The sequence below is a fragment of the Scaptodrosophila lebanonensis genome, unplaced genomic scaffold (assembly GCF_003285725.1).
Source record: "Scaptodrosophila lebanonensis strain 11010-0011.00,11010-0021.00 unplaced genomic scaffold, SlebRS2 tig00000024-arrow-pilon, whole genome shotgun sequence".
NCBI lineage: Eukaryota > Metazoa > Arthropoda > Insecta > Diptera > Drosophilidae > Scaptodrosophila > Scaptodrosophila lebanonensis.
Window position 1 is genome coordinate 15,887,059 of NW_022060538.1, and position 25,256 is coordinate 15,912,314.

The following is a 25,256-nucleotide window of genomic DNA, read 5'->3' on the forward strand; positions in this document are numbered from 1 at the left end:
GTTTTTCGCTAATACGAGCATATCAATAGAGCACGAGTATAGTGGAGGGAAATTATTTCTCGTTTATATTTTTGAGACATGCTGCGCATAAGCGTAGAAATACATGCCTTCTGCGTATGACGTTTGTTTGCTTGGCTTATTTGCCACAAAATTAACCGCAAAATTAACATGATATGTGTACGACAATGATTTTGGTCACTCGTTATGTGCATTGTTATTGCTATCGAGTGCTGTTGTTGCCATTGTTGTTGTGCTCGTAGTTGCTGTTGTTACAACAATTGTGTGGTGCACAAAGTTTGGGGGCAGGTCAACCGTCCATGTGCACGGTGATTGCCAAAGCGGTAATCATACATGTAGCAAAGTAATTAGTTGCCTGCCTAGTTAATGTTTGATGCATTGAAAGCATTCAAGGACTTGACTGCAGGCACAAAGCATGTTGCAGTGTACAAGGCACACACTCAGTCGAACACACACCGTGACACATAAAAGCCCCATAGGCAGGCAAATGGCTTACTAACTGACTTGAATGACAGCCTGTTGCTTCATTTTTGTCGCTTCCAATGCGCTTACTCCTTAGAGACAGCAGCGGAGGAGGCATTGCTATTCCAGCGACCAGGTCCTGGCAAAAACTGTTGCGGTAGCGCAACAAATTGGTGGATAAAAGAGAAAGAGAGAGAGAAAATGCTGCGCAAGCTTTTCGATGCTCTCCCGCTCTCGTGCAGCACTTCGTGTTTGTCCCTGTGCACATCATTATTGGAAGCACTCCTTCATACACCCACAAATTGTGGTCCTCGAAGCCGAGCCGAGCCGAATCGAGCCGAGGGCTGAGCCGTCGATTTTCCAATGGGACCAAAGCGCTTCGCCTTCACTGCCACTTCAGTCCAGGATATACGCTTGTTCCGAGCACAACAAGTGCGCGCGTACGAGATCTGGCAGTGAATATAGCAACAGCCACAGCAGCAGCAGCAACAGTAGCAACAGCAGTAGCAGCAACTCCTACAGTAGCCACAGCAGTTGGCCGAACCGAAAAGCCAATCGAGCGTATAGTGTAGTGTATAGCCAAAGGCAACGACGCGACGGCGAAAAGTAAAATCGAAAGTGGAAAACAAGATACAAAAACAAACGACAGAAGTGACGCGACATCGTTTTTGTTGTTGACGTTGTACCAGTGTGTTTTTGTGTGTGTGTACGTGTTGTTGTGAATTTAACGGAAATTACGGCTAATCCCGCTTCCTGTCGTGTAGGCAACAAAAAGAGCAACAACAACAACAAAATTGTTCATTGCGTTTGCGCGCAAGAATAATTAACACGAAAAATTTAATTTGCTAAGCTATGTGCGCGTTTTTAATTAAAATGTAACTCAACGTTTAATGAAATTATTTGTGTGCGCAATTCAAAAGTAATTGGCGCAAAAGCTTTGTAATTTGCAAAATTGATGCCAAACAGAGAGAAAAAAGGAAAATTATTTGCAGCAATTGGATGCAGACAAAACCGTAAATAAAGCCACCGATTTCTGTGTGCATTTTATGATGATAAAGAGCAGAAATATTTTGAAATCTGATTATTGTTTGGATTGTAAGCGAGCAGTTTAGTCCCATGCTCGGTCCTCTAACGTGCAACTCTTTGTGTGCATTTTAAAATTTTGTGCAATCCCAATTTCGATTCCAATCCCAAAATCAGCTTATTTTAACTAACCAAGGAGAACAGTGCACCAGCAGAAGCCGTTACCGCAACAACTGCAGAAATATGTATAACTTTTGGATAATCGTTTTATGTTTAGGATTACTAGGAACTAAATCTATAAGTAAGTATGCTTGGCTGAATGCTTTGTTACTTGTTCTTGAATAGTTTACAAGCAACTTATATGAGTGGGGATCTTCTGCTTGAAGGAGCAATTCGTACACATTTGGTAATTCCGAATCAATAACGAGAGACTGGTTATATTTTTGGAATGCAATAATTTGTTTGACATTATTATATAACATATTACGAATACAGATTCGTTAGTTACGTATTTGTACAGTTAGGAATCATTCTAATGCATTAATTTTTAGTGCGATATGAAAGAATTATCCTTATTAAGAATTATCATTGTGTATAAGATCGAACTCTTGCATTTTGCAGAGTTAATAATTTAATAATTTAATAAATTATAAAAATTAATGAAAATATAACTTACAATATTCTTAATTTTAAAAATGGGTTAAGTGTCAATTAAAACTCGAAGGCAATATTTATGTAATTATTTGAGTAATGTGAGCTAACACCTACACTTTTTATACGTATAGTGTATATATATTCTTGATCAGTAAGACAAGACAAATCGATATACATAGCTATGTCGGTACCTCCGCCTATCTGTGTCCAGTTTGTGCCACGTTCGAGAATGGATAAAATCGTGTTTATTTAGATATTATGGATTTTTCTATAACTCTCGCCATTCTTGGAACTGGTATCCCAAGCTTGGTCATTTAATGCCGTACGTGCTTATGTGTTTCATCGTGATAGGATAATTGAATTGGAATTTACAAACATTTCTGTAGTTTCTGGTTGTTATTGCACTACATACAGACACAGTTCCGATGTGATTGTACTCTATTGAAAATGTACACGTAGATTTACAAATATCTCCTACATATAGTACATACGCCATTCATATTTATTTTTACGTAAATGTTTTATAATAAAAAATTTTTTTCATTTTTTGAAAATATATTTTTAAAGTGGACTTTCCTGTCTAGCATTGAATTCAATTTCAGTAATTGCTCTGTATATTTTTTAAATACGTGTGCACAGTATACGGTTCCTACTTTGTAATACGTCTGTCCAAGCTTTGGCCACAGCTACAACTGTAAAACGGTAAAAGAGAAGCCACATTGGGATATCTGCAACACCGCTGTGAAATTCGATAACCAAACCATTCACTTTTGTTCGATGCAAACGTAATTTAAAGATAATTATTTCCAATTGCTACTCTACAATAAATACAATATATGTAAAAAAGTAGAGCTGTTGCCGTTGCCTTTTTTGTTGATGAATAAACTAATGTAAATAACTGCAAAAATATATATTTATGTCCAGCCTAACCCCAAATGATAAAGATAGCTCGAATAAAAGCATTTATTTTGAATTTTCTTCGAAGGTTTTTAAATAAAATACTCATTTTTATACGAACTTTTCAATTAAGCAAACAAGACTAGCGCCGGATATTTCGACCTTGAATTATTTTAAGTGAATGCACAATTTTAAAAATACAATTTGGCATTTAAGAAATATTCATATGCACATATATGTATGCAATAGCTTGAAGCAGAAAAAACGCAGATGCTTGCTGGCTAATTGCAAATGGCGCGCAAGCACGTTACAAAGTTCTTGTTTCGGTCGAACTCGAGGTCCCGAGCCGTCAATTTTCTTAAAAACACTACTGGGCAGTAAAATGTCACGCAAACGCAGCCAGCAGCCAGAAGTCGAAGTCGTGTCCAAGTCCTTATGCTCGTCTCTTGCTCTCGTGTATTTTTTTCCATAAGACTCATGAATTATTCATAGTGCACGCTTCGATTATTTACTTCATAAACATTTTTCTGAGGCAGCTTTACGAGTGTGTGATTGTGTATATGAGTGTATGTTAGTATTTTACTTGTTGTGCTACAAGTTTTTAATTTTAATAAATTGTCGGCCTGCCAAACATTTTAGTTAAGTCATGCAACGAAAAGGCGGGGGCAGACTTTTGAATGGCAATTTACAAAACATTTTAAACATTTATAAAACAATTAAGGCAAATTATTGCTACATTTTTCCTCATACTAACATTTATCCCTTACTCCTTGAGTTTTGCAGCAATATGTATTATCGGTAAAGTAAGTAATTGCATTTGTAAGAGTATGTGTCTTTATTAAACTGATGTTTCTACTTTATATCTCCAGCTGGTCAGTTCACTGGAAGTGTGACTTGTGCTTTTATTTCATTGGTTAAGAGTGTTAAAGTACGTATGTACGAGTATGTGAGGCAATATGAACATTTCTTAATGTCAACATAACAAGACTAGAATGTTAGAGTTCTGTGAACTTAACTCTTTAAACCCTTTTTTTTTGTTTTTAAGTTAAATTAATTACAACTGATAAGATATTAAATAATATACAAGGTGCATACAAGGTGCAATTCAAAAGTTCCAGGACTTCTATTAAAAAACGAAAACTATTTTTTTTTTTTTTTGAAAAATTGATTGGTCGCCTTCAAAATAGTCTCTTTCCGCCTGAATACAACTTTTTGCACGTTCAAAAAGGTGATCGAACGACTTTTTTAGGTCATTTGTCGGTATAGCGTTGAGGATGGCGGTCGCCGCCTGTTGGATGGCATCAACGTCAGCATAGCGGTTTCCTTTCATGGCCAAATGTAGTTTTCCGAAAAGGTAGACGTCGCACGGTGCCATATCAGGTGAATACGGCGAGTGGTTAATGGTTAAAATGTGATTTTTGGTCAAATAATCGGTCACAATCGGTTGATTTTTGAGCAATTTTTGGTCGTCAGTCAATTTGTGCGGAACAAACACACCTTTCGTAAGCCCAAATGTTCGGTCAAAATTCGATAAATCGATGTTTTGGAGATGCTCAATTCCATTTCCATCAATTTCAATGATGATTTCGGTTGATTTTTGATGAATTCACGCACTGCTTTGATGACATTTTTGGTGATCACGAATTTTGATTGGCCCACATGTTGATCGTCATTTCTGTCCCCACGACCACTTTGAAAACGTTGAAACCACTCGTGCACTCTTCTACGAGATAGGCAATCATCGCCATAAACTTGTTTCATCAATTTCGGTAAAAGTTTTACCAATTTTAAACCAAAATTTAATGTTGGCTCTTTTTTTCGAAGCTTATTTTCCGACCGATAACACAAACATACTGACACTTAAAACGCAATAACTTCACTTCCAATCTATGAAATGTCATGAAATTCTCACTGGACAATCGATAAAGATAGCAGATTCTAACGCACCAGTTGACATATAGAGAGCGCCACCAGGGGGCGCTAGATTCAAAAAGTCATGTTTCCTTTGAATTGCACCTTGTATATTGCCCTCGGGTTTGTTTATATGCTTTTGGATGCATTGCAGAATTGAATAAAAATAGCTATACATTTAATAGCTGCTGGATTTTCGATAACTGGACTTTGATCGATAGGAAGAGTGTTTCAAAAGCATTATGAACCATCAATATTGTCTTCTTTTCTATAGATCGCAAATAAACCATGCATTCTTCATTATTTCCAGATGATTTTATAAAAAGGATGCATGTTTATTTGAGAGCAACGTTTTCGGAAATCGAATCATGACGGAAGTTTTTTTCTTATCTAATACAAAATACACGTTTCTGGAATTTTTTAGTTGGTTTAATTTGAATGATTTGTTTACGTTCTTTTTTTTACAATACGTGCCTAAAAGAGAATTTGAGTTGAATTTAGCCTATTTCGGTTGTTATTGTTTTCATTTTGGGAACATTAATCTTCGCATAGGGCTTGACTTATTAAGCAAATATGGACTGTTAGTTGCAGGATTCATGTTTGGATTCATGTCCTCCACAGTATTAAATGGTTAGCCAGAGTTATACTTATAGTAGATAATCGAGATTTGCTTAAATTGCAATACTAATCGCAAACGTTAATATTGTAAGTCAGGGAAATGTTGATATATTTCGAGCTGCAAGGTATACATTGTTATTCTCAATCTTTACTCACAGAAAGGTTTTTTAAATGATAAACACTTCTAACCACCATGTAACAAGTGTGCCACCGAGCCTGAACGTACACGTAATTTTAATTGCGTTTATAAATAAGCCACAAGATTAAATTTCATTACAGCTTCATTTTAAAAGTTAATGAAAAACTCAATGAGCAGCTCGTAAAACGGCGGCAACAATAATTCCAATGGGCTGAGAGCACAGTCTTGGTTTTCCTGCCTATCCATTACACGTTGTCGCATTGGCAACGTAATCATTGCAAAATTATTATCCCACGTTGTCAGCAACAGTCTCCACGGAAGCAACAACATCACCATCGCGAGCCATAAAGCACGTATTTGCAATTTGACGCCGCCAATGACTGAGATATGAGCCAACGAGTGGCATATAAAATGCAGCAACGATACCTTGAGTAAAATCAATTTGAAGTCATTAAATGAAATGAACCTTTATTGAGAAACACAGAAACACAGGCGCCAGACTAAGCCAGAGGTATGGGACTTAGGTCGGGTGTGGCCCAAGGAAAAAAGCAAAATATTATAGCAGCTAAGCACACAACTTGGCGCAACACTCTTATATATTAAGGCTGAGTCGGGGCATCCAACGTTAGAGGCAACCAAGTGGCTGGGATGGTCCTGCCTTAAAAATTTAAACACGTCGCGATGTCAATACTTAATACTCGTATGAGACACTCGACAGTGCTAGAACGCTCCATGTGGCTGCCAAGCAAACATAAGCGATACTAGAGATGGTTAAAGGACGTGATTGGGAACAAGCCAGTTGTAAAACGATGACAAACGAAGACAAACCGAGTAAACGAGTGGTTGAGCTTCTTCTTTAACCAAATTTGGCTGAACCATCATTCCTTTTTTTGTTGTAATGCGTCAATACAAATGTTGCAGTCATTATCATCCACCCTCTATTTATTGTTTTTGGTGTATTATTAATTGTTGCCATAATTTATTTACATACTTCAGTTATTGTGAAGACTCATCTCTAATTAAAGTCGTTCCTGACATGTGCCCCTTGATGCAATTACTATTGATTTTTGGTGGAAATTGCTTCGATTGAATTATTGATGTGGCTTGTTAATCATCCAAGTGCGCTGGTTCATTAGTGGGTGTAAGCGAGGGTTTTTGCTACACGTTCTGTTGTCTAAGCTTTCCGAAATCCCGGCAGCATGATATCCAAGTTTATTAATTAAATTGTGCAGTTTATGGGTATAACGAGCTGGGTATTTGAAAGTGTCCGCAACTACATTTTTGTGTCGACAACTAACAAACTGTCGCACGTGACAGACCTGACAACCAGCTAGAAACTCAAACTGAAAAACAATTCACGCAGCTGGTGTTTATTTTAAACTTTGCACTTAATTTAATACATAAATTAAAACAAAACAGTAATGAAAATGGGCTGTAAAAACAGGGCGAGTGCCGCATTATTATGTCATAATTTTCATGGCCGGGCAGTCACTGCTACCATGAAGGATAAACAAATATTATGTCAAGCCGTTCTGTTGGGTTAGTTGGTGGCCACTTTTGTGGTGGCTCCAACTGCTCGGAGCCTTGTCGTGCTCAGATCGCGAGTGGCAGCGTGGCGTATGTGTAATATGTGAGCATATGTCCCTATGCAATATATGTAATAATTGTTAGCGACAAGAGCAGCAATAACAATTTCAACAGCAGAAGCGGCATTAGGAAAAACACCACCACCGCCAACAACAAAAACAACAACAATAAGAACAACAATGCGAATGCCTTTGCGCAACCTCAATGACATGCCACGGGCAAAGTTTTAGAGACGAGCAGACAACAAGTCAGAGCACATGGCCTGCAGCTGATTGACTGACTGCTGGACTGGCTGACTAACTGACTGACTGAGTGAATAACTGGTTGACTGTCTGACTGCTTCACAGATAGCGTGCCCTCTGGTAAACAAACGACAAGACAAACATGTGAGGACCGAGCATGTCTTTGCCCTTGCACTGATTTCAACTGTGTGCAATGACAGACACAACAACAACAACAACATCAACGACAGGACCAACACCAACAACAACAACGACACTGTTGGAATTTCTAATGAACGTTCTTACAGTACAGCAGTATAACAACAATAATAATGGCAGACAGCACCTGTTTACCTAAACATTTTTATTTTTAATGGAGTGTGCGCGCAAAAAAGTTTTCCATATCCAAACATAACCAATACTAATAAATATTATAAGCTGTCTATAAATTGTTGCCAAAATATGAACACCAATGGCAAAGTTTTCCCCACTTAACTGCCTGCCAGCTAACAAAGTTCAGTCGAGTGAAAAAAATCTGATTAAAATTAATATTACACATTCAGATACACCTTACCATATAGAAGGCATATACTACAACGTAAGTCAGATGCAAAAAATATACTGAGGCTGACTGCGCGTGGTACCGCAGGTGAAAACCACTTGGCACAACTCTGGGAACAATTTTGCACAAATTTTGTGCAAAGACAATCAAAAAGTTATCAAACAATCTTCGGCAGAAGCGAAACAATGGGCCGGCGAGGATATCCGCCAGCAAAATAAAAGATACAAGAGGAAATGTAACATTCGTTGGCTTTGACTAAACTCAGATACCCTTTTGAAGCTCAATTTAGATAAAGTTTTGAATGCAATTTTCAAGGTTTGGGTTGCCAGCAATAACAGCTGGTATTAATTTCAATATATTTTAAGTTGGGAAGCATGCTTAAAATGTTGCGCTGCTTCGTTACATGTGTAATACAAATGGTATAACATTATAAAATAAATTAAAGCTACAGAGTTTCACGCACTTGCTTGACTGGCTTGGTTCACTTACGAGTATGTTATAATATAGATTTCATATAGCATATTTTTTTGGACCGAATATATTCGTATAATTTAATATATAATATGGCAACAATTTAAAACATTTGTTATTAATTAGAAGACACGTATTGCGAAAGATAAATTAGGCATTTCATAAATTATAAATTACATATTAATTCACATTTAATATGATCAGTCGTTGTATTCTTGCGTTTCTGTAATAGCCGTGTCGAGCCCTTTTTTGTAGAGCATCGAAAGCAGAGAGATAGAGAGACCCCAGACGCAAACATTTCCTAGAATTCGCAAGGCGGAAATGAAGCTCTGCGATGTTGTAAACGTGGTGGGTGGGGCCCATCTTCAGCTTTTCTCTGCTTTTTGTGTATCGGGATGTAAAAACTTTGTTAAACTTTTTTGTTTTGTGTTGCTTGGCAGCCTATACCTGCCTGACTACTCTCCTTCTTTTTTTTTTATTAAACGCGTTACGTAAACGCAGCGTTGTCTTATTATCAGCAGCATCAGCGACGCCTGGAAAGTAAATGCAAAGTGTGCGAAAGTCTATAAACGAGCGTGAAACTTAAAAGCCCCAAGGTGGCATCGAGGTGGGAGTGGCGGTGGTGGCTGCTATGTCGTGGCAGACAACAATTTAGCTTGTTGTTTTTGCCTATTGGCACAAGTTTATCGGCAACGAGCGTGCATATCAAGAAGTTACCCACACTTCCTCACTCTCACACTTACACTCGCACTCACACTCACACTGTGTAACCAACAAATTGCCACAGTAGCGGTGCTGACAACGTGGAAAAAATGCGACATATTTTTGCTTAGACATGTACTTATATATACATATGTACATAGAATATATATTTTGAGTTTCTATTACATATTTTTATTATTTATGATGCCTTAGACTTAGGGGTTGCCGCTATCGTTAAACATAGGCCATTACAAATTTGTGTGACAGCCGACAGCTGTTCGGGGCATGAAAAGCAAAAGGAAAAGGAACATAAAAAGCCTACACATTCAAAACAATTATGACTAAGTGCATGCATTGAAACATTTATGACTTGTCTGCGACTACGACTTACTACTTATATGTGTATGATTGAATGTAAGCCAGCGTAAGAAAAGCATACTATACATAGCAATATTAATAATTCAGTGTCAGCTATTTTTGCAAAACAAGTACATCCTCAAACATCCAGAAATACATCGAATAATTACCGATGAAAGTTAAATGCGCAAATACTTAAACGCTAAATAATTGAATAGTAGCTTAAATGTTTTTAAACATTCTCTTTCTGATGACTCGGTGCTTTGTCTGGGCAGCGACTTGAAAACTATTAAAATGTCAGCAAATAATTACGCATGAAGGCGGCTGCATAAATCCGGCCGTATTATTGCAAATCCGCCACTAAAAACGAACTGCTGCCAAGAAAGCATGATGCTGCGTGGCCATATTATGCGACACTTGAAGCAAAATTGGCAAGATGCTTTCCTCAACTTGTCAGCCAGACTTCCAGCTGGCGTGTGGCATAGAATGAAAGCACTTTATCAAAAAGGATTTGCGTTGAGTGGGCAGTAGAATGTGCATTTGCGCGTATTTTTATGTCTTTTCTTTTATTTTTTGATTTTTCAAGTTGGAGTTTGAACTTGAGTTTGCTCTTTGCCTTGAGGCAACTATTCGAGATACGACAAAGCATGGCACGTGGCATTTTCAGCTTGTCTCTGGCAGTTTTATAATAACAATAGCCGTTGGCGGAACAGCACGAGAAATGGTCGAGAGGAAGAGAAGAGGGGGAAAAAAAATCGATTTGCCATTTTTCACTAAATTTATGGGTTTATTAAATCCATTGTTATTGTTATGAGGCAACGAGGTTGCCAAGTTTTACGATTGCTTTTTTTTTTCATTTTTGTTGACATTAAAGTGGTGACGACGCGCCCTTTTCGTAAAGCGCTACCTTTAGATATATGTTGTGTGACTTTCTTTTTATTGCCCACCTCGAACAGTGGTAGCATTTCACAAAATCCAATTCATTACATAGATGAGATTTTACATTTGGGCTTGAGGGTGGAAAAAGATATTGGAATCAGTCTTAATATGGTTATGGGCTAGATCGAATTTTAAATAAATCTTAGGATCAACATTTTTGCTAAGGAGTAGCAGACATTACTTAAGGGCTGTGATTAACATTTCTAGTCAAGCGAGATAAGTGTTTGTCTAATACTTGTTGCTGTTTATTTGGCAGCAAGTATCTTGCAATTACTTATATGTACCTCGAATTAAATGCTGCAAGACCTTTCCAAATAAAAAATTTACGATTATTATTGTTATTCAATGAACAACGAGCTTAAAATGCGGGTCTTTGGGGCAAGCACAGTCATTTTTTCAATTTAAAATCATATGCTTTTATTTAATAACTGATTGAATGGTAGTCATCTAAATTGACTTAATGGACGAATTGTACGAATTCGAATATCTTTTTTGTTGTTGTTTGTGTTTCAACTACTGCGTTAAATGTATAATGTTAAAATGGTAAATTTGTTCTACTGTACTCCAAAAGATTGACTTTATGAAAGTTTTAGGCAACAGCGGTATACGGAAAGGAAACGTTTGAAGTTGTCATTGTTGTGGCTTTTAATGAGCATTAATGCGCGGGTAATAGCAGCAGCAACAACAAATATAACAACTCATGCATCTGCCAGGCCATGAGGTCTGCATAAATCTCAGCTAATTCAAACCCAAATCACAAACTGAGTTTCTCCGGCATATCTTTGCCCGGCAGTCATTTGTAAATGAAGGGCGCATGAACCCGAAATAAATTTGAAAAAGCCATAAATTGACCGAAAGCACGCCATAGGTCAGTCAAGTGCGTGTGTGCGTAAGTGTGGGTGTGCGGGGTAGGGGGTAGGGGTGTTGGTGTGTGGCAGCGACAATAAGAAATGTGGGAAAAATACTCGATGTTCTGGGGGTCACATAAATAAAGCAACAAAATCGACAAATGTAAATTGAGTCACAGTACATGATGGAGAGCCGGAGTCAGTGCTGGACATTGCGTTCTGTGGTCCGACGGGACAACAAATTTTTGTGCAGTGATGCGTTAATTATTCAGACGCAGGATCAGACGCAAGCTCGGGCTTAGTGGTCCACATTTTCGGCGCATTCATTATTACCCAATGAGATGGATGCGCCTAAGCATTTTGGGGCCACAGTTTGATTTTTGGCAAAACTTTTACATCGAGTGCTTGTGTATATGTGAGTGTACGAGAATGTGTGTGTATGCGGGCAGCCATTTTGTGGTATAAACTTTTAACAAAGGTCGATAGCATTTTAAAGTCAAACGCTGCTGGCAATTCATTCAAAATGAATGAGAGTTACAGCAAAAGCACCATCAGTCGCCAACAGTTTACGTTTCAAGTTAAGGATTTAAGGTTTTAGGGTTAGACCAGTTGAGTGGGTTCATAGGCTTAAATTGACGCCGCATAAATATGGCAGAAAAAACATAAATTCTAAAAGTCATAGCCGGCGCTGGGACAACCAAACACATTTATAACAACATCTGTAGGCAGCAATCAGCATAAAATAATATTTAAGTACAGCTGTGTTCGAATATCGGTATGCACAAGTGTTATTAATGGTTTCTTTAAGAGTCATTAGCAGTTGAGAAAGGTCGGCTTTCGAATGAAAGGTGCAGCATTTAATTAAATACCCCTTTTAGGTGGTAGAGCATATATGAACATAGTGTGCTAGGGAAGAGTATCCTCAATTGAAGCACTTATTGCTGTAGGCATTGGAACATTACGCTTCCAGACCCACTTTTCAATTAAATGTTTATCAGAAAATTCAACCATCATCTTTATTCACAGAACCTACAGATCAATCTTTAATTTCCTGTTCAGTCAGATCTCCTCCGGGCTCCAGAGCTTTCTATAAAAGTGGATGGGAAATTATCTTGAAATTTGTATATCATTTGAAATTTTCTAAAGCCGCTTGAAATGTTAGCTTCTGTATCATATTTTTGACTGCCATCTAAGAACAATGTTTATAGTAACAAAATAGGAAAATACACGAAATGAACATATGCAATGAAAAAACGTAATTACTTGTATATTATATTACATATACATATTTAATAAATAAATTTTTCTTTTTTTCAAATTTATACTGAACTTTTCTTCACATATCCTTCTTACTATATGCAATCAAATCATTGTATTCCTTTACTCTGACTTTAATAAGTGGAAGAAATATTTTTTTATAGCAATTCAAGTGATTGGATGCCCAAATGTGAAAGAGTCGTAACAATTTAATCACTGCTTGAAAGTACGAATATGTTGTGTAAGAGGAACTCACACACAAGGACCGTATGTAGTTTCTTTTATTGTTATTGTTGTTGTTGGTAAAACAAAGCATTTCGAAATTAATTAAAAAGCTATGTGTGTTGGGAGTGTTGAGCGTGAGCACACGTAAAAAAACATGTCTAGGCACTAAAAACTTTATTGAGCCTCAGCAGCAAAATAAAAAAAGTCACATAAAATGTCAAAAAAATAACGCAGTTTTGGCGACAAATAAAAGCGAGGGGAAGAATGAACACTGTCCGCTAGCATGCCGAATGGAAAATTAAACAGTGACGGAATTGTCATACAGACTCGAACAAGCCGCAGCTCCTACACCTACACACTCCCACAGACGCTTGCTAGAATGCTGAAGAAATAGCAAGCAAACAAACAATAACGGCGGCAAATGGTTGAAAAAAAGGGCTAGAAAAGTTGGTTGTCTGGCTGGCGGTCTAGCTGGTTGGGTGGTTTGTTGGTTGGCTGGCTGCATGGCTGAGTTTGCAAGAGAGCGTTGAAAAAAAAATAAACTACACATTTTTATTATGCAAAGGGGACGCAAATGAAAAGCAAATGTTTTGTTTTAGCGCGTGGTTGACGGTCTGTCTCGCGTCCCCAGTCCCGAAAGCTGGCTCTCAGTAATTGTGTGTGTAATTTTACTTTTGTGCGCTCACTTGAAAGTATTGTTAAAGAGGCGTATAAAAGCCTGGCCTAAAGCACTACTCTCTATCAGTCCGACACAGCAGCAATGCCATTGTGTGTTGGTGTGTGTGTGTCCGCATTAAAGTAGGCAATATAATACTAGCCGAAATCTGAGCTGACACATAGATGAAGCAGCAGTCGCATTGCTGCTGCCATACACCATGACTGCCCTTTATGAACACCAACAACGAACCGAATGAAGTGTGATTACTGCAAATTGAGTGACTCGCATAAATTTCCCTCTCGCACTGAGTGGTGACATGAATTTATAGTACTGCCCAAGGGGTGCTAATATTATGCAGAGTATTTACACATTAAGTAGGCGTGTGTTTATTTTTTCTTGTATGGTCATAACGGGAACAAATGCTTAATTTAATATTAATTTGATAAACAAAATAATAAAGCATTGCTTTAAGTACCAAAGGGTATTTTATAAAGTGATGGGCATTTTTATGTTCGGTTGGACTACAAGTATTTTAATTAGTATTTGTCTTGATATTACTTTTACTTTAAAGTGTTGAAATACAAGTATTACATTTTATTTTTTTTTTAAACAGTTTATTGTTGAATTTTCCTTAAATTATTTGTTACACAATGTATAGTGAAACAATTCCATAATTACATTAATCCTTCTTTTTTAGAGCAACTGCATAAATAAGTCTTAATCCAACAAACTTGTGTCAGCTATCAATGGAGACTTTGTTCTTCTATGCTAGGTATGTGCCTCAGCCCTTGACTTACAGAGCGTATGTCAGATGACAGCTGCTACCTAATTAATGTGACTGACTTTTCACAAGAGCCAACCATCTTGTACTGTTCTTAATGATGTGGGCTATGTGTGTGTGTTTGTTTGTGAAAGCTGGCTGCTTATTTACGCAACTGTGCACAGTGTGGGGATTGGCATGCCATAGCGTGTGTTGACTGTACTGATTTTGCGGCTCTTCAAAAATATTTAATAGCTGCAGTTAATATGCGGCAGGTGACTCAACGCCATGCCAGCCAAGCTGCTAATGAACATAACAAAGTAGCGCAGAGCGAAGCGAAGCGGAGCGGAATAGCCTTTCATGATGAGGCTGCGTGTAAATAACTAACGCATGCTCAATGTCCCGCCCACCTCACCGTTTGTATGCCACCTCCCCCCTCCCTGGTGAATGTGTGTATGAATAAAATATTTCATGCGTTAAATTAAATTAATATTATTAATGTAGGAAGCTTATGAATATGCGCTTTCGTGCTTGGCAGCTACTTGGCAGCTACTCGACAGCGCCCTCTGAACCGGAAATGTTCTGCACACGCTACACACTACGAGTACATGGCGTATGAGCAGTATGGTGTGATGTTGCTTGCTTCGGCGCCTTATTAATTGGCACATTTGTGCAGTTTACGCATATAGCTTAAGTTTGAATCTGTAACAGAGCTCTGTAAAGAATACATGGCAAAAAGTCAAAGCCAGCACGCACTTCATTTATTTGCCTTATATTTTGTTTCTGTTTTGGAAGGGGCACTATTTACACTGGGACTCTTTTGGCTTCCATTTAAAATTCTATGCCAAACTCAATTCCAAATGCTATTGGCACATACATACATACATACACTTTCATGCCGGCCGGTTAAGCTGCTTATTATGCCAAGCGTCTGGCTTGACTAAACGCTGGGCAAGAAGCGCGCATGTTCTTGGTATTATTGCTATTGTAGTTGTTGTTGCTGTTGTGTACTTCACGCAGCAATTGCTGTGCTCAAGAGATGGCAATCAAATGGAGCCAAATCACAGCGCTTCTCAATAATTGTATATTGTATGTTGATGGTGAGGACGCTGATGAAGACGACCATGGCGTTGGTGCCGAAAGAAAACAAAAAGTCAAATATGCGTCAATTGGCAGCCACATGCGCACTCAAGTAAACACAATCCTCCAGGAATTACCCGCAAAATAATAGCGCAACAACAACAAATACAATAACAGCAACAACAACTGTAAGAGCAAGAAGGACTCGGTAGAAGAAACGACACCAGCAGTGCTTGCAAACAGCTTGAAATTGCGGGTGCTTAGTAATAATAAGATTTGTGCTGCGAGTGCAAAAATAATGGAAATATGCTGCAGAAAGCACCAGGGCAAGAAATCACAAAAATTAAATATAAATAAATAATATAATAAAGCAAATTAACACAAAAAAGGAAACTTTCGCAACGTGGTTGCCATGCCAAAAACTAACGCATGGCCAGCCAGACAAGAATTGTTTTCATGCCTGCTTTTCATTTCAATTTGCGAAACTGAAAACAAAGGGGCCAGCAAAATACAAAAGCAACAAGAAAAGAGAATAACCAAGAACAACTTTGCAATGCCAGCACGTTGGGGTTGGCTCAGGAAAAAGGCGTCTGGGAATATGCCAGAGTCTAAAAAAGGGAAAAGGCACAAAATGGTAAAATAGCTTGCCTGACTGGACAGCGCTGAAAGGTATGCTATAAAGAAAGCCAAGTTTAACAAGTCTGCACACATACACAACAAACACATCTACACACACAGAAAGAGACACACTAATACACACACGTGTAGATAAACACACATGCATTTTGACGACACACTTGAATGGCTGTCAGGGCGGCGCTTCTGTTTTTGGGTAATTGCGGCCCAATACTAATACCTCCTTTGGGTGCCAAATGAAAATGCGTAAATTATTGATTAGAATCACCAAAAATCATGCCCACATTCTAAGGATACACATATATGACTATATACGTATATACGTAGAAGGCAAGTCCTTGGTTCAGATTGTGACGCCTTTTGTGCATTGATCTCTCAACCATACCCACATCCGCATTCCCTCCAGGTTGGTGGGGGGATGTCGGTGTGTTTGTATGTTCACGGACGTTGCATATTTTTGGCAAAATTTTGATTTTCTTTTTTGTATTTTGCTTTGGCTATTCCAAAAATTAGGATATGCTACCCTTCGGCAGTGGTCGCTTCTTTTCTATCGCATAATGAAGGCATTTTGCGTGCGACGCGTTGATTTTTTAATGGCGCCTTTGGCTAGGCTATGCCAAATGTGCAGAAAAAACCGCGAATGAATGCAAACAAAGGACTTTTGCTTGACTGCCGTTTTTGTCTTTTGCGCTTTTCGGTTTTCATTAACTTTTCGCCAAGGTTGCTTCACGCGCTCTTGAAGTTAGTAAGCGAAGGCAACAAAAATGGAGCGCCAGAGAGGAAGATAAAGTGATATAATGACGGAGAGAAAGAGAGATGGTAACACCTTTTATATTATTACTTTTGCACACACGGCCACGTCCTTTTTTACTTCTTTGTTCTCTTTATTAGCGCTTTGCAGGTAGAGCTTTGCAACTAGAGCTTAAGTGCATGTCGAAAGACTCAGCTACCTTTTAATTGACGGTAAAGCATAGAGATGTGCGACATCATTAATTTGTGTAAAAAATTGGTTATAATACAAACCTGTTACTTAAGTTCGGAACAAAAATAAATGTATATTATTAAACTCCTGAGAGACTCCAAAAGAACTTGCGAAGACGATAATTCAAGTATACATTTTTATATTGCATAAGGTCAAGAGTATTGAAATAAAATAACATTGTCTGATTTTTAAATACATTCAAATCGAAATCTAATTTAATTTAAATCCACGCACACTACTTGTAATATTTATAGTTTATAATATAAATCATCTTAGCTAATTGAATCAACTAGTGAAAATGTTCGTGTGATTTTTTTTTTGTCCTTGTTGCAAATGCTTATCGACTTCTGTGTCTTTTCGCCTCTATTTTTGAAGAATTATTATTTCAAATACAGCCTACTCATGTATAAATAAATTGAAATCTGCTTATTTGTATTTCTTATCTGCTCAAGCCGCTTTGTCATAAATATTATCACATATCCGACTGTAGTATATCTTCTTTTTATTCTTAAGTGTCATTTTTGCTTAATTAAGTAATCTTGATTTTAAGTCAACTGTTTTCTCTGAAAGTAAGTAAGTGAACTAGTACCAACAAAACTCTCGTTTCAATATGCATAAGTATGAAAAGGACAGAGAATTGCGCACTGGACATTTTGTTGGAGTTTTATTAATTTAATTCACACTGTAATCAAATGTAGTAGCTCGGGCACTGCGTAGGTCTTACCACCACAATGTTAGCTTCCAACACATTGGGTCGTCATACAAAGCAAAAGGCAAGTCTACGACTAGTGCGCATTTTCAGCTATGCCCAGCTATGGTCTAACAAAAACAGACTTGTACGCCCACACCCGCAAACAGGACAACCTCATGGACATAAAGTTTGTGTTTGTCGCCATGTCAAATACACGAAAAACCACAGCAACAATGTCCGGCTGAGCGCGCGCCTGGTACTCGTAGTGCTTGTTTCAGGATTTGAGCTGTGCGGTATTTGCGGCTGCCACTGACATTGTCAAAACACGCTACAAACGTTTGCCTAGCCAGACCGAGAGTAGGGCTCAGCAAGATTCAACTGCCTGGCCTGCAGCATTAGATTCTGTCTTTCTGTTGCTCTTGCCTGGCAGCAGGTGTACCCAAGTGTCAAGAAAAAATTGTTAAAAAAATTGTGCTTAAAAGATGAGGCTACCCAGCAGCAAAATATGAAGGAAAAAATGCTTGGGCCAAGCTTAAATGTCAATATCATCAGGATGCTTGAAAAAACCCCGCAGGTTTTGTGTACAATATATGTGTCTGTGTGTTAGCCTACGTCACAGCTGTCCATCGTCCTGTTATGTCAAAAAGCCTAATGCTTGTGTAGATTAGAGATTAGGACAACTTCAAAGCAGCAGTCACCGACAGTCGGCAATTTGACTTTAGGCATTTCAACTATTCACAGGAAAATGCTCAGGTAAATTACGTATACGCACCGTAATTGTCCTCTATGGCGCACCGTGCATGGACAGCGCGTGGGCTCCATTAATTGTTACAGTAGACGACAGAAATACATTTACAAACTTGTGACTTAATTAACCTGTGCAATGCGTAATAATTGCTAATTCGGAAAATTGAATTTCTTCAACGACAAACGAATAAAAAACTGTTGTGAAATTTAAAAAAGTTCGGAATTTTTCTTCAGAGACTTTGGCACGTATTTCTTAAGCTAAATGAAATCATATTCATTTATAAATTAAGTCCTTGATAGACTAAATCAAATAATACGTAGCTGAAATCACATGATAACGTTAGATATTCATTATTAGTACTAGCTGACTATAGTTGTTGGTACGAAAAGTTCCTAGCTAACGCATTTGCACCTTAAAACGTATACTTGTTGCATAAAGTTTTTATGAAACTACATATCCTTCAATCATTGGCTTTCCAAATTAAGGACATTTGCTTCTATATATAATTGCATAAAATGTTTGAAATCGATGGAGTTTTTTGCCATTTTGAGCAATAATAAAATTGTTGGGGATAAGTTCAGTAGTAACGCTTTATAATATAATATATACATAAAATTCTGTGGGTTTATACATTTACTTGTATGTTTGCATTTCAAAGGCAAGTTTATACGAGTACGTATTTCCTTCAATTAACGCACTAGGCAGTTGGTACCTTTTTGCGTTGATGTTGTTATTTGCTTTTCAAAAAGCTCAACGGAAATGTTTTCCATTTTCGATCCTACATCCATCACCAAACCGCCAATGGTGCCTCTACAATATCAACAATAACAACAACAATTGTTTTGCTACAGTTGCGCATGACATTTTTTCCTAATAAATAATTTGCAAGTTTAATTGCTGGCGACTAGTTTACCATTTCGTTTCATTTTGCTCGGGTCTTAGCAGCTACAATTCGAAAAAGCACGGGACGTATTTGGGAAATAAACAAGGAAAGCGACCGAAATGCCGTCAAACAAATTTACCATATTGCTTTCGGATTCCATGTCCTTTCTCACATCGCCCCTTTCTCTCACTGTCACCGTGTGTCCATCGCACACCGCACTCCCTCTGTCATGAATGATTTACATTCATTTTACAGCGACATTTTTCATAGTGGAATCTTTGCCAAAATAAATAAATGTTATAAATGACGGTTGCCAAATGCCGGCGTGAGCCTATTTCAGCTGATTTGACATGTGTCTCGTGATCATTGTTGCGTGGCCAATGCAAGCGCTTGTATGATTTAATCGAAAGAGAGGGATACGAGTATCACAGATATAGGCAAGTAGTCATCCCATCACAACGGATTAACTCAGATGACCATTGAAAAAGCACTGTCGTTCTCTACCCGATAGATGAATTGAACTTTCCGCAAGGTAGATAACCTAATCATTCAGTATTCAGTACTAACTTCTTGCAATAACCATGCCGTAGGGATAACCATTTGCTCTATGCGAACGTTAATAATTCACTAAGCAGGTGACTCAACGAACTTCCAAGAGCTGGCCTTATGAGCTAGAGATACGCACTCGCCCATCATTGCTCACCCTCATATCACTAAACCTTCCCTTTGTTTGGCCAGTCGAAAACACACACATTAAAAATACAAATTTAATTGCTCAAATGTCCTGTTGACCCCGCCTGTCTAATATGCTTGCAGAGAGCGTCCCATAGATGGTTGGCGTTGTTGCTGACGTTGCTGATGTTGCCCGTCACATTAATAAAACATAATTTCGCTTAAAAGTAATTTAAGCATTTTTATGTGCGCCGTTCATGTCGTTGACTACGTTTGCTTTTCATTTCTTTAATGGTTTACATCTTTACGAGTCAGGTAGCAGCGAATGGTCGCGCGCACTGGACCGGCAACTGAGGGCTAGCCAAACACACTCACACATATACAAAAGCATAAAACCCCTAACTCATACACACATTCACACACTCCCATACAGACACATAGACATCGTGCCCTGGCGCATGTCTAACGCTCGTTATAAGATTCATGGCCTACATGTGTTTGCTCCATGGCCTTGTAAATGGGCAATGGGCGTTGGGTGTATGTGTTTGTGCGTGGGTGGGCGTGTAGTTGTGCAAGCGGCCGCAGTCTCCGTCAACCTCAGCGCGCGTGTCCTTGAAGCCACTTTCGTTGGCCATAGCTTATATATGTATGTATAAACGGATTTTTCGTTGTGGCTCTGGCTACTCTGACCGTCAGTACGGTTGCTGCTGTTTTTTTTTTGTCATGCTATGGCCGCACTGTTGGCAGATAAAATTTTCAAACAGGAACTTTGCTTCCTGCGCACTGCTTAAATTTTTTCCTTTCATATTTCGTTTTGGCCATTACATTTGCTACATTCAGTCGGTTATATGTCTATGTATGTATGAGTTTCTATGTATTTATATATAATATGTGTGTGTGTGGACATTTGCCCTGGCTTTTTTCGTTTTGATTTGGATTTATACAAACTGCAAAGTGGGCTGCGCTGATTTGATTTGACGTCGCTGATGGCTGCAGATGGCCGAGCCTGAAAGTATGCTACAAAAACATAAACCCTAAATATACATTAGGAGGTGTGGGCAAACAATTTTAAAAGCCCATACCACACCTTTGGATAAATCTTGCATTCAAAAATAGCCCCTAATACTACTAATATTGGTAATCAGTTAACGTACATAATCATATATTTAAATGGTGATGGGGTTGTCTTGATTTTTGATTCAGTTCGATTCAATTAAAAAATAATGAATTTTTGTTTATTTTAATTTAATTTGTTTACAATTAGAAAAAATTAACTCAAAGTTGGAAAAGAGTTTTTCCTAAAAGAAACTCTATCCAATACCATTAAAATTGTGGGCTTTGAAAAGAAAAAAGCGAGGTTGCTGATTAATTCTTAAGCTCCAGGTCCACACTTCTCCACCAAATAAACACATTTAACAGCAGGGACACGCGTGAGGCATATACTTTACTCTTAAGCTTCATATCTACCCTTCTCTACCAAAAGAACCACATTTATCATCAGCTTTGGCGTTTATGTCGTAATTCAAACATGTGGTACGCTCGTTTTGGAAACAATATCATAATAATTTTTTCTGGGTTTTTATATCTTGTACAAAGGGTAAAATATTATGAAATAATCCGGTTTCTGTAACACACTTAAGTTTTGGCGATAGCCCCGCCTTATCTGTTCTATCTCTCAGATAGATGGATGGAGAGTCAAAAGTTCAGGATACAAAAATGTTTTATGCACTTATACCTAACGATATAATAATAATGTAATTTTCAAACTGCGCATTTTGATTCAGATGGGTCCAAGAAATGCTCTCCAACTCCGCACACGCTAATAATTTCGGTAGGTAGATCTCAATTGCATTCCTTTTGAGCCTTTTTAACTATGTGCCAAGTTATATCTTGCCGCAAATACAATCTCTGGCCATTTTGTGCAAGCACATCTGTTGATTAGCTCGTTTCAAAATTTTTGTATACTATATATACTGCTTTAAATATTGAGAAAGGGCATGTGCCTACAATATTTCAGCCTTCTGCAATTTTTTCTGTTCGCTCTTTTTTTTGTATTTTTGCTGTCTCCTATTTTTTGGGTCTACTACATATTTAAATTTCCAACGCATACAGAGGCAAGGATAAGCGGGATTTATATGCGTTAATGCCAGTGATTTGTTCTATAAAATTACTTTATGCCTCAGACGTGGCCATGGCACTTGGCCATCTTGTTTTTTTAACCAACATTAGAAAACGAGTACGAGAGAGAGAGGGGGCGAGAAAGAGACAAAGTAGCAACAGCACACCATAAAGTCAATGCCTAAATTGACTGAACGCCCCTCCAGGCCTGCGAAACGACTTATCCCTTTATCCTTTCTTCGCTCGAGCAAAAGCTGGACAAAGTTTCTTGTTTATGTAGGCTCAATATATATACTCGTAGTGTGGCCGCTTTCGGGTCTTTGTGCGCTGGAGCGTATGTGTAAGGGTATGGCTCTGCGTAGCTATGGAGCGCAAGTGAAAATGTTTGCTTTTCTAAGGCAGACACTTTTCACACTTCACGGCCTGCTGCTGTTGTTTGGCAAACTTAAAAGCGCTGCATCTACTTCGGCGTCGCCTTTATAGTATAGAGTATAAAGTATATTAAAAGTCACTGTTTTATTTTATTTATTCTTTTGGGCAAGGCATGGCTAATTCTCATAATTTTAATCAAGCATAAATTGAGAAACCACATGACCACAAATCAATTAGAAAATGGTAGAATGGACACGCTTCGGACATTGAAAATTATTGACATCATTGAATGGCATGGTTATGGCGTGAAGCAAACCAAAACCACAAATACTAAACTGGCACACAGCAAAACACACATTTACATACATCACGAAGTTGATGTTCGATCAAGTGTGCGTGGTTCATATTCATGTACAGTGGGCACTGGTACACTATTTCTAGAGCACTAGTTTTTGGAAGTTTGTATATACATTTTCATGAATTAGAAAAAAGCATTGGGTTTAATTTTGTTCAAACTAAGGAGTTTAGAAGAATTTTCTTAATATATTTGAGCCTAAAGCTCCTCCGATTAAGTCCTTAAAAAGAACTACCTGGAATTCAAAACTTTTCTAATTAACTCATCTATTATTTTAAAGAAAAAAATATTCGGAAACTAAAAAATTATTTCATTTCAAATCTGATTGCTTTGCATGAATGATTTAATCTCTGGAAAATTGGAAATTCTAATTAATGAGCAGAAACGATTCAAACATTGCGGTCTATTTAGTTGCAGGCGGGCGAAACCGTTGCAAGCAAGCGGAAGGGAACAAACGCAAATAGCAATAATGAGCAGGAAATCAGAAGCAGTTTTCGAAGTATTGGGGAGCAGCATGTCTGTGTTTAGGTCTAACTGTGTGTGTGTGTGTGTCTGTGGGGATCTAATGAACTCGGCATAATGTATTGTGTTTCGCCTGCCAATCAACCATAATGATTCAACATTATATTGAAAAGCAACAGTGTGCGTGTGAGTCTTTTGTGTGAGTGTTTAACAGTCTGACTGACAGTTGGACAAGTTAACAGACAGCGCATACTACACACTCACAAACACATAAAGTTAGCCACTGAGCTCGTAAGTATTGGTCGCTGCTAAGGCTGACGTATAATTGCGTTCTGCCTTGTCACTGCAACAGGCGAGCAGCAGGACCGCGGAGAGCCAGCTGTCAGTTCAACTGGCCCAGACCAGACCGGAAGATACCAAACCATACCATACAGACTGAAAAGGCAACCTACCCACGAATTGACCAACCAACGCCCCAGGGCGGCCATTTTCGCTTTTCGTTGCTTTCGCTTGAGCTCGGCACATTTCATTGCTGGTTGCCCGTGCGACTAGCCTTAAGCGATTATGATGAGGATGCTGACGATGAGGACGACGACTGAACAGCTGCCAAAGTGTAAATATTGATTTAGCAATCAATTGAAAATATGAATACAATTCCCCGGCAAATGCTTGTATACTCGCACTTATGTACGAGTATGTAAGTTTTTTTTTTTGCTTTTGTACTTGATGGCGCCGATTGTTTCTGTAGCTGTAATTTATTTATGTTGTTGCAATTAGTGGCAGACCAGCGTGGGTAAACATTTGACGGATTGAAATGGGTCGCAAATGAAGCGGCAGAATTGTAAAGTGTTTATGCTACAATATTAATTAGCGTTGAGTGCAGAAAATATCACACCAATCAAAACGAGTGCAGGACATTCTTAGTTATAAATGAAATCCATTGGGTAAAATATTTGTATGTTCGATCATATTATTAATGATAACTATTTTATATATTTACCAATGTTTTCATCATCAATAAATTTGACAGGAAGGAATTAAAATAAATTAATTTTAGTTTAGTCTCGTCAAGTTCAATGTTTGTCTGAATCTTTGAGTCATTACACAGGCTTTATATGTGTGTTGTATTATTATTATTTTTTTTTTTAAGTCTTTAATCTTTAAGATATGTTCTAAATTGGACCATTATTAAACCAGGCTTCTGTCATGATTGTTGTGGCATGATTCGAACCAACTCACCTACCTGGTTAGCTCGTTAGACTAAAATCAATATAAGCACTAAAAGCTGAAGCGAATTTCAAAACCAATTCATTGACATAAGAAATCACACTCAAAAGCCTGAGCCGAACGAAACTTTAACCATAAATTATACTATATTTGACAATAAAGCAGACAAGTATCTGTCTGGCAAGAGGAAACTAGAAAACAGCACTTTTGACCAACCAATCCCAACGTCGGATAAAGGGCATATCCGAAATATAAATACAAGAAATGCTATCACAAATGTATTTGAAATTTCATTTGAATTTTCCGTTGTTTTATCTGAATACTCATATACCACATTGAGGCTCCTTAAGTATCTGACTTATCACTTTTTGTTATGCATAGCTTGGTATATTAACAGACCTCTTTTTATATATAAATGACGAAGAAGTTTTGGCTTACTAAAATATCACCTGTGATTTCCCAACAGTATAGAAATATTTTATACAAAGCTTATGTCGTCATTGGCTTGAATATCACAATTGTAACAAAAGCTTTTTTAAAGCATTGCTGAATTCCTTGCCAGAAAAGAGTGCAAAGCCAATATAGTTGTTAACGACAAATCACACGTGTCAGCTGTCGACACGCCCCTTTTTACACTGTGTCGCCGAAGGGTGAAGAGGGTGTGTTACATTTTTACTAATGACATAATGTTACATACTATACTTGTACTAGTATGTATGAG

General features: G+C 38.0%; 1 protein-coding gene across 1 annotated transcript in view; it reads left to right on the top strand.

The window, feature by feature from the left end:
• Window positions 1-1,694: 1,694 nt before the first annotated feature.
• LOC115621400 overlaps window positions 1,695-25,256 on the top strand; it is a 58,920-nt gene continuing 35,358 nt past the window's right edge. The window contains exon 1 of the mRNA XM_030515044.1: window positions 1,695-1,804. Coding sequence (XP_030370904.1) covers window positions 1,747-1,804 — 58 coding nt within the window. The 5' untranslated portion in view covers window positions 1,695-1,746. The remainder of the gene's footprint in view (window positions 1,805-25,256) is intronic.